At 37.9% G+C, this 10,987-nt stretch overlaps 1 protein-coding gene across 8 annotated transcripts; it reads right to left on the reverse strand.

Annotated features, from left to right (window-relative positions):
* Positions 1 to 1,522: 1,522 nt before the first annotated feature.
* On the reverse strand, positions 1,523 to 10,767 carry Mf (myofilin). Of its 8 annotated transcripts, none has more exons than XM_028300695.1 (8): positions 10,633 to 10,767; positions 8,016 to 8,133; positions 7,636 to 7,875; positions 5,520 to 5,753; positions 4,260 to 4,424; positions 3,156 to 3,386; positions 2,913 to 2,998; positions 1,524 to 1,821 (listed from the first exon to the last, which is right to left on the reverse strand). In XM_028300695.1, exons 2-7 carry the CDS (start codon positions 8,104 to 8,106, stop codon positions 2,928 to 2,930), a joined length of 1,032 nt encoding a protein of 343 aa, XP_028156496.1. In that variant the 5' UTR covers positions 8,107 to 8,133; positions 10,633 to 10,767; the 3' UTR covers positions 1,524 to 1,821; positions 2,913 to 2,927. The 8 variants fall into 8 exon arrangements, with proteins under 8 accessions (XP_028156498.1, XP_028156500.1, XP_028156502.1 ...); XM_028300696.1 differs by lacking the exon at positions 10,633 to 10,767 and adding an exon at positions 10,375 to 10,527; XM_028300697.1 differs by lacking the exon at positions 2,913 to 2,998 and having other exon boundaries at positions 1,523 to 1,821.
* Positions 10,768 to 10,987: the final 220 nt, after the last annotated feature.

A 10,987-nucleotide genomic window follows, 5' to 3' on the forward strand; every position in this document is an offset into this window, starting at 1 on the left:
TTAACTCATGTACCTACTTATTATAAAATTTCATAATTAATAAAAAATCCTTAGAAGAAAATATTAAAAGTGACTTTACTTAGATTAAGTACCTAATTGCTTGATTCTGAAATTATATTTTGTTAACGACGGACAACTACGGAACCCTACACTGCGCGTGGCACGAGTAGGTACGATACTGACGATACGCACTTGGCTAATTATAAGCTTTTATTTACTTTCACATGTCTGGTGTCGGCAAATCTTAAATTTTTATATTCTATTTTTAAAAGCAACAAACGAATTTTATTAAATTATTTTCATTCAAATGAACAGTTGAATCACAGGTTGAACGTAGACCAGCGGTTCCCAAACTTATTTAGTCTACTGCCCAGTTTGAGAATAAATTATTTTTAGCGCCCCCCATTTTCAACCGACTTCAAAAAAGGAGGAGGTTCTCAATTCGACCCGTATGTTTTTTTTTCTATGTTTGTTACGCGATAACTCCGCCAATTATAAACCGATTTGAACAAATCTTTTTTCGGCGTATAGGTAATACCTCAAGGGTGGTCCCATTTAAATTTAATAATAGAAAAAACAACCCCCAAGGGTGGAAAATTTGGGATGAACTTTTTTATACGCAATATCTCCGCCGATTATAAATCAATTTGAACGATTATTTTTTTTGTTGAATATGTATTATCCAAAGGGTGGTTTCATGCGAATTTGAAGAAAATATTTCACCCCCAAGGGTGGAAAATTGGGGATGAACTTTTTTATACGCAATATTTTTAATTTTTAGTTTTTTTTTGTGTTCACGCATTTGAAGTTGGTTTTTTTTTTTAAAGTTAATTATTGTAGTCAAGAGTCGAGCTCAGTCGGTGTCTAAGAGTCCTCCTAGTAAATGACGCCTCCCAAGCCTCTAGACAACGTCCCGATTTTTTTTTCTGGGTCTCTTACCGCCCCCCTTTAAGCCTGCAGCGCCCACAAGGGGGCGTTATCGCCCACTTTGGGAAAGACTGACGTAGACGAACAGCAAGAAAGTAAATATTGTCGCCGAGCGTACAGATGGCGTTAGCAGCTGTGACTACGCGACTACGGCGTAGTCTTTCTAGGGACGGCATTTATTTTAACAATTTTAACGTGAAAAATGAAAAATTACTTGACTACGATCGATCGTAGACGTTGTAGCGCCACGTAGACATTCTACCAACTTACTTCTCGAAGAAATAGCCCATTATGAATGAAACGCAAGAGATACATAATTTTGTCTCAGTGCCTAACTAACTATATAGGTATTTTAAAGACCAATTAATTACATTGTAATACTTGGTAACTATTGTAATACAACTGTTGTTGTAGTCTCTAACTACTGTTATATGAAAATGTATAATAAAGAAAAGATTAATATATTCTCGTAGTACATAATAGTATAGGTACTTACACCTATGATAATAGCGTTTGCACTTTTCATAGCCGCATTATAGACCATTCGTAGCATTCTTAGGCAACGGCAGATGGTATTTAAATAAAATAGAACACGTGGTTTTCTGATTTTATTGATTTTTTTCTTTTTTGGAATACATAAAAATGTTTTAATATAAACAAAATTTGTAACAAGTATTCATTTCCGCGGCAGTGACTATGTTATTGCAGTCTTTAGAGATCTTCGGTGAAAACCTTTTTAATAATGTCCATTATTAACTGTTTCTTTATTTAATCATCCTTTATTAACATAGTCAAAGTTAACAGACGAATGTTTATAAAATAATAAATTAGGTAGAAAGATGTTCATTACTTAAAATAAAATGAGTTCGAAGTCAGGCCCTTAAAAAGCAGCAGCTGAAAAGAAAAATAAAGCATTAGATGAAGAAGCACAAACTACGGTCTGCAACTACCTGATGGAAAGACAGACAATATTTAATTTATGATTTTAACTGAAGTTCATCATAAAATATTATTCTTCAAATTACAACATCTGAAGGAAATTAAATGAAGTAATCTTTAGTAAATAAATATGCGCAATGAATTAATGTTATTTATATTATTTGGATATACTCGTAGTTTGAATTATTCATATTATGCTCCGCTTAATTTACATACTCCATAAAATCATAGAAGTGTAGGTAATGTATTCAATTCCTTTTTTTCGTATACTAGATCTCCGACCGGAAAAACTTAGAAAATAGTGCAATAGATAAATCAATATCGAGGTAAAAATAAATACTATAACTATAATCCTTAATTTTTATCACCTCATTAGATTACTTTTGTAAAGCCATTTTTATTAAATAACTTTCTTCTTATAAGTTAAATAATAAAATGGATAATAGTAACGTGTCGAAAATCAATAAAAAGTTGGTAATAGAATAAGTTAAAAATTATTTTCATTAGTTGTGAATTCATAATGGTTTGTGCTTATGTAGAGGTTGCATCATGGGTCAGTGTATGAGTAAATTACTTATGTAAAAATTAATAATATTTTCATTCATGAATTTATGTCAATATTGGTAATGAGTCGTCTCCATTCCGTGAATTCCGTGCTTAATTAAGTAATGTGGTGTTTAGGAGTATTATTTTAATGCAAAGATGACGATATGAACCTCCTAAATTTTTCTATAAAGTGTAGAAATGCTATTTCTATTAATGGCTATTTCTAAGATTTTGAAAAAGGTTTCAAACATTCTTTAACACTAAAAGTAGATGCATTGAGATAATAAAATACGATACTTGAAATGAGGATGTGGTGCCATGAATTAGGCTGTTGTCACATGGATCGACATTAACAAATTAAACTACAAACATATTTTCAGCCAAACGACGGCAATTCCATTCATCCTGTGACAACAACCGTATTTAACTCTACAAAATGCATAGGATATGTGCTGATATCAAAAGGGACTCTATCTACGTGAGGAACGTAGAGTCGGTACCTGGATATTTGCATTTTATAGACTACGCATGAACGGTAAAGTCTTGCTTAGGTCATCCACGGTGAGCGCGTCAGCCACCATTAAATCTGCCGTAATTAGAACATCATTATCATATCACATATTATCCACAAGTAACTGTTAGAGCTTTCTGTTAATTGAAATCGTGATCGGATTGCAAGCTCATTGTACAGCTCGTGAATAAAGCCGTAGTGATAGTTGGCATAATATACAGCGCCGACTAACCTAGAGGTCTGATCGGGTGCTTGTCCCAAAGGAAGGTGCGTTTGACTGGCGACAGGTAGGAGTCGCGGATGTAAGAGGGGCTGCGGTCCCATCGCGCGAGGGGCTTGAGCTCCGGCCAGTCGTACCAGAAGGGGTCCCGAGTGATGGCCGAGATCGGCAGGGACGGGCTCGGGTTGAAAATGTCGGCCCAAGGCCTGCGCCTGAGCCCGCCGGCGGTGTACAGCGGAGCACCTGCCACAACTGCTAGTTAGAACGCGGTCAACAGACACAAATGCCTCTCTGGTCTTCGTCATCGCCCGAACAAAGGGAAGCGAAAAGCGATCGGCATGGCGTTGTACAACAAGTATGAAAGCGCAACGAACAATACCAGTTAGGCTCTAGTTTTGATTTTATTTAAGAGCACACTCAAAATTAGGTACTCTCTATAATCTTCAAAACAAATTATTCAGCACCTCTAAACAAAGTTACATTCGTGATAGATTCAACTTCGTGATCGCTTCGTTTCGACTTCTTTTTGTCCTGTAATTGCTTCTCTCCGCGAACCGACCTCGCAATTGATTCTTTCACAAACCGCTACTTTGTCTTGAAGGAAAGGCTAATAAAAACTTCATTTTTCAGTAATAAAATCAAAACTATTCAGCGAAAGCACACATGTTTTAATCAAATTGATATTTTAATCATAAATGTACAAATTTATATGAAAAGACTTTTCATTTTATTCAAATAAGTATTTATAGTGTTAAAATTCACCAAGCAAGCAATGCACATGCGGTTTTATGCAGTCTATGATAAAGAACACGTACACTCGTTGAGTACAGAACAGAACAATATTTTTGTTAAACTAACTAGAAGTGAGGTGTAGTGAATGAAGATGTCAGGTTCTTATTCACGCCAGGAAAAGCTATTCCCAAATAGACTTTACAGAAATCACAGAACTAGCTACAAATAATATTATTGTCAAGTGAACTCTGCACACTGTGAGAAGACAGAACTAAACGGGTACTTTGTTTATGGGTTGGTAACAAGATATAGTGGCAATTTATATAGCACCAGGAGAACAGAGGGTCGAGACGAAGATAGAGGGAAGGGGTCTGTTGCCCTTACCGTCGGCATCAAACGCCACCTCGCAGTCGCGAGGTTGGCTTATTCTCGGCTTCACTGGAGTTGGGGACTTCCCTCGGAGTGAGCGGTCAAAATCTGACCATCTTTCGGCTTCCGCGAAAAATGGGTCGGTTTTGAACACGTCCGATATCTTCGATGGCCACGCTCCTTCATTACAAGTCTCATATTCAGTACCAAGCTCAAAATTAAACAACAGGGGACCCTCAAGCGTAACCTTTTCAATATTGACACGACTCTACTTGTGTGTGGAATGGAGTGTAGTGTTCTTGGGCGTTGATGGTAACGTCGAGTGCGTTTGCAGTTAATGCTGCTTGCATAGTATGTACAATGCATGTCATGCATTTTGCATTACATATCGTAATAATAAAATCAACACCTCATCATCATCGTAATCATAATTTCAATGTAACATTATAGCGGACACATAATTTATTTATAAATAAATGAATTAGAGAGGTTCTACTCTACTAAATCAAAACACCGATTGGACTTTTATGTTTGTTTTAATATAAAAAATACGTAAGTTATGTTAGTTCAGTGTAAAAGTTTGTACTATCAAGTATTATTATGGAGTATGTAATAGTGTATAAAATACCAATATAAAACATTATACAATCTTATGGCGATGCTACTCTATTTTCAGATATGTTTCTGGGTTGTTTACAATGATAATAAATTAATGACTAGTTTTAATTATGCCAAATATATTAACTTAAAGTACGTTATGTACACACATAACAAATAATTTTGAATTTTGACAATAAATATATTACAAGGTCTTTACAGTATTTAATAATTACATGATCTTATAATATACAAAATAGATTCCAATGTAGTTATGTGAATTTAAATGTAATTACTTGACTTAAAAGATGGTAGACTATTCAAAAATTTGGATTTTCATACCACACAAATCAGGTTCATTTTAGTATGAACCTGACAGGTAAATGATATCCTGAATTTCAGGTTCCATGTTATATGCATCTTCTGGAATGTTCTGATACGAATTTTTACAATTAAACAAGTCAAATTATACAGAATCAGAATTTCTCCATAGCCAACTGATAACATGGACCACTTAAATGCTGAGATTCACCGTTTCGTGAGTTACAAAACAAGCGGTCTAGCTGAGACACCGCAGGAGACCTCGCGGCTTGCCCGTAGCAGACGAACTGGCCAACCGCAGCACTGCTTAAAGGTAACTTACACTAGTATCGTGCATGTGGACGTGTTAGTATTTACCTGTTCCCCAGTGCGGCTTGTTGTCGGGCTCATATTCGATGCCTTTTAGGCTCTTGGGTTCGGTGATGGGTGCGCTCAGGTCGGTGATGGGGTAGGCCCTGTCCTTCAGGTAGAGGCCGTAGCGAGAGGGGTACAGGCGGTCGATGGCGGCCAGCCTGTCCAGGTGGTCCTGCCACGCCTTGTGCGCGTCGAAGGGGTCCACGCCACGTCGCACGCGCCTGGGCACGTGGTATACTGCACGAAAACAATCCAAAGTCACAAAGCGTCACAGACACGAGAACGCACGATTCGTCCACTGAATCATTGCAAGGACAATCACAAAAAGATCGACAGTTTCATATTCTTTCTCCTTTCTGTAGGAATTTTACTGAAATTGGTCAATAGAAATATTTGGTGGGCCTTTTCAAAAGGAATTAGTACAAACACGGAAATAATTCTGATATTGTGATGTTAGTAGTGGATTAGGAGAGCAGAGCAAAAGCTTTATTCAAAATGAAATGAAATTAGAGACAGTATAAATACAGCGCATTATAGAACTCACCTCGTCATTAATATCCCGGAAAGGCTTGACAAAATATTATAAACGTAAGTTAAGGCTTCATTATGAATTGAATATTAAAGGGGAATAAAATAAATAACAATAACGTGTCACCTGACAGATGCTAGAAGATTGGTTTATATTACAGTGAAGTCGACGTAACATCCATGGAATATACAGTGTGATGGCCTGATATATCAGAGGTGACTTCTATCGAATGATCATGCGATTATTGGCGATGATTACAAGTGAAATAAGTCGAACTTGCGCAAGCAACAACATTGAAACTAATAGATTTACTGTAACAAATAAATATTTCTACGTCCTAAGTCAAAGCAATAATTATGGTATAATATGAACTCAACGAACTGAAGTTGTGATCACGAATACGTAAAATAACAGAAAAAATATAATGAAAATCTTAATAATACACAAATAACATTACATACAATACGACGAAATGTTTTCCGAGATTAAAAACATCGTAGAGTCGATATTTTAATGTGTTTATGAGCGTCACTCCATGTAATGTTAGATCGATTGATCCTTGCTACATCTCCGAGCTTATGACAGGCTACACGACAACAAAAGCTTTCGAAGTATTTATTTATATTAAAAAATCTTTAATACAAAGTAATATAATACAAGAACAGTCATATAGATTTGATGTTGACTATGGTATATTTTACAAGATGTTCATTTTCCTACTGTGATTGTGAATGAAAGATGTTTTGCCATATTGCAGATACAGAAATTAAGCGATTTGCAGAAAAGTTGCAAAAAATGCAACAATATAATTGCATCGTTTTTAGTAGGTAAGGTATTTTTAAATTCGTTTATTTTTTAGACTGCCCCCCGGCCTTTTCTGCTGAAACAATTGAAAACTAATACAGTCTATTAAGGTTACTAACAAACCTAGCAGTACTTTGACACCTGAGACAATTTAGTAACATAGCGGTAAAGCATTAATTTATATCATTAAATGTTAACAAGTTTGTGTGTATTATACAATGTAGCGGTGATGTTTTAAATATCTACAAATGGTTAGGATATAAGTGTAAGTGTGCCTATCCGTTATACAAGGCAATTTATAAGCTGCAACTGTAAATTATTGTAAGTAAACAAAGAAACAAGTCGTTGTGTGCCAGATGATGTCTGTGAGGTGCTCTTGTCAATCAAAGTAAAGGTGCACTCGCGATCTTTCAACGCCTCGATCTAATTCTGTTTGGACAAGACAGACACTATTGTTCGATCTCCTGTCAGATTAGATTAAAAGTTTGTAGCTGTAGATAAAGTTGCTACGAGTAAATGTTGACGATTAACATCATATTTAATTAATTAGCAAACTAGGTCTAGCAATCAGACACGTTTCATTGCTCAATATCTAGTTCACATCTTCATCTTCGTCTCTTTACTTGCTAACTAGCTTGAGAGCTCAAGCTCTTTCAGTAGGGATAAACTAAATCAATGCTAAACGATCCCGTTGAGATCACTATTCTAAAGAAACTTAGGGTCGTCCAATTTGTGATTGACAAGAGCAAGCGTGTGTGTTTGTGTGAGTATCGCTGGCTTACAAACCTGGCCGGTACCGGTCGAGGGAGCGCGAGTAGTTGTGAGCGTAGATGGGGCGTGGGGAGTAGCCGTAGACCTCGCGGTGGACGGGCAGGTAGCGGTAGCCGGGGACGGTGATCCTCTCGGCCGCGGCGATGGGGTCGTCGTAGATCGACTTGCTGTAGGGGTAGGAGGAGGACAGGAGTTCGGGGAACACGCTGCGGCGCGTGGGCCTGTATCTCTCCTCGGCCCTGATGTCTTCAGATCCTGTGAAGCGTTGGGGGTTTGGTGAGGTAGAGTTTATGCCTATTCGTATCGATTTAGAGTTTCATTTATTTCATGGGACATTTTTTGATTGCAACCAGAAAGTTCAAGTTAAATTAATTTCCGAATTCTGAATATCTTACCTTTTAGAGATCGCACGAAAGATTGCCAGAATCTGGCTTTCTTTGATGGCGTCTCGTTTCTGCCAATCATTTCTAAATGACTTTTAAACATTTTGGCGGTTTATGTCGAGCTCGTGTTCTGTAACAAAATTATAATCGTTGTAGCTCTATCTACTTATCAACATAATCAAAAAGGCATCAAAGACTTTGTAGCATCTAAGGAAAGTGCCGGCAGCGCGTAATGTTTTGGATCTGTCGTTGGTAACCTTGAATACGGGAGTATTTGCGTACAAAAAGTATGTCCAGGTGACATAATTGAGTACAATAGCGTGCGCGTCCCTCGTAAATAGAGCAATGACGTATGCAGCGTTAGCAGCAGCCCACAAATAGCCGCCTCGGTGGCTGCGTCGTGTCGAATGGCCCGTGATCTTGGCGCTGCGCCAGCGCCGCTGTCCGACAGAAACTTGAAAACGCCCGTTTTTACGAATGTCTGCTCACCGCTCAGCTATTTTCGATTTACACGCGACCTTGTTGCGAGTTTCACCGTGGATAAGTCAGCGGCCTGCCGCAATTTCTAATTACGTAAGGTCTCAAGTATGCGAAGACAAACTAATGAGGGTTTACGACTCGGCCTCGCGTTATTTCAGGAGTTTCGACACGAGAACTTAAAAGTTTCCTATCGTTTGCTGAAAGTTTTATAGGGGTTGTGATTCGAGGTACTCCAATTATATAGCAGTTTAGAGTTGGAGCTGGTGTGGTGGTTAGGATGTCGTGATTTAGTTATCGAAACTTTAACTTGTAAAACATACAGCGCTGTTGAAGCAAGATTCACGTACCTATCTATTTTCGCGTTTTCAGGACTTATGATGTAAACTATACTAATGGTAAACTTACACCCACGCTGATTTTTCTAGAGTGATGTAATATTTCCGTTGTGAGTTAAATGCTGGGTTGTATAATGTTTATTGGTGTCTGATGTGCGTCAGAGGCGTCAGCCGTATTTCGAGGGCTATTCGTCAGGTTCGAGTTGAGCCTGACGAGATATGCGCGCGCAACTCGCATGCACTCTAGATCGCCGGAATGCTCGGTGATTCATGCAGTTATGAAATTAATAATCGTTTAGATTAAACATATTTGTTTCAGGTGGTCAACATTTCAGTTTGGAATTTAAAAAAAGAGATTCGTAATAAATTATACAATAACAATAATAATATGTTGTTATTGTAATATGTTGTTATTGTTGATGTCTTCGAATCGAAATGTTAACATATTTCTTTCAATGAGGAAATTCGAAAATCAATAAATATTAAATCCATTTTACAACTGCAAAACTAATAATGGTTTAATAAATGCTGAAATTTTATTTTTATGGACTGAAAACTAACTTTCAGTTTGTTTTGACTATCTTGACTTGATCGAATCTAAATCAAGATATTATACTCGTGTGTATACCAAATCATTTTAATTTATTAACAGTTGGTGTTAAATGTATCATTTAATAAGACTTGCTTCCAACACCTAATGAATTTAAGATTGATGTTCATAAACACTAACGACCACCGGGCCAAACAACATTATCAATAAATCTGCTATGAGCCGACAGTTTCCGATGTGTATGATTTTTATCATCACTTAATTCGGGTCAAGATCGAAGGCCAATGTCAAATATGTTTTGCCATATATCCTTCTGCACTCTATAATAACCTGGTCATCTATTTTGGCGTTAGAAACGGTGTGAAAAAAGGTTGTGCTATTGAGAAACTGTTACAAAAATACGTAGGCGCGTCGATTTGGCGGGATTGCAAATTTGGCGCGGGACGTGTGGACTAAAATAGCGCGCGGCTGCTCGGATCGAATTCACAGCATTCCCAGTATTGTCGTCCTGGGGCACGAGGATGCACTCTCGGTGTCTCAGGCATAAGCCATGCTTCGTAGGTAGGGTGGAACATGCTAGACCTAGGACACACTGTGACAAGGGAACGGAATATCAGATGATTACACACACGACTCATGCCACTTTTTGTAATGTAGTTAGTTTTACTCAATGTCACAACAAGAGATTTTAAATTAAGGCTTACTGATTAATTGTCACAATCTAAATAGATTATAAATAAATATTTAAAAAAAAGTGATAGTTAATTGATGAAGATGCAGTATGTCCTGAAACTGCAATCTTATGTCCATTACCCGCATAAAAATATTTCAGGCACACAAGCGTTTAAGGCGTCTTTACACTTTTAAATCATATGCGTAGGGGTGTCAAAAAATTTGTTACTTAATAAATATGACTTAATGAAATCAAATATTTTTTGTTGACATTCCACTGAAAGGCATGTAGATTATCTTCACGGGCACTGTCAATAACATTGTTGTAACTTACGTGCTGAAGCAATGTTACCCGGTCAAGATGCCACCTTATCGCGGCTAAACACCCGCGAAAATGCGAACTAGATATCAGGTGGTGGCCTGAGCCAGCCGAGCGAGACAGACGATACTTGCGCAACAACAGAGTGGGACGGTAGACGGCGATAGGCACTCGTGAAATCGCGCGCGGCGGGCGAATCGCCCTTCGATTACACTTTTGGCACAGCCCTTAGATGCTTAGACGTAACACTGGGCAGAATCAGTGGTGTCTTACCGATTAAAATAACGGTCGTATAATAATAGGGTTGTGTTGTTTCGTTGACGAGCCGACGTCGAGTGTCGGACCTGGGCGGGCGCGCACTGCCCAGCGCGGCCGCGAGCGCCTCCGCCCGCCCAAGCCCCCCGCGCCCACCCGCCCAGCGGTATAAACATTATTTCGCTCATATTTTACTACTTCACGTGTTTCAAACACGGATAAGTCGTTTTCCACGCACGTTCTATGACAACATTATTTTAAGGTTAAAAGGATTCGGCAATAACGGAGTGTTTACATTTTTAAAGAGATATGAATGTCACATGAATTGGTTGTAAATGTGGTAAAGCTTAAAATTACATGTTGAGTATGTTAT

Source organism: Ostrinia furnacalis, unplaced genomic scaffold (assembly GCF_004193835.3).
Source record: "Ostrinia furnacalis isolate ACB-3 unplaced genomic scaffold, ASM419383v2 OfSCF0780, whole genome shotgun sequence".
NCBI classification, from domain to species: domain Eukaryota; kingdom Metazoa; phylum Arthropoda; class Insecta; order Lepidoptera; family Crambidae; genus Ostrinia; species Ostrinia furnacalis.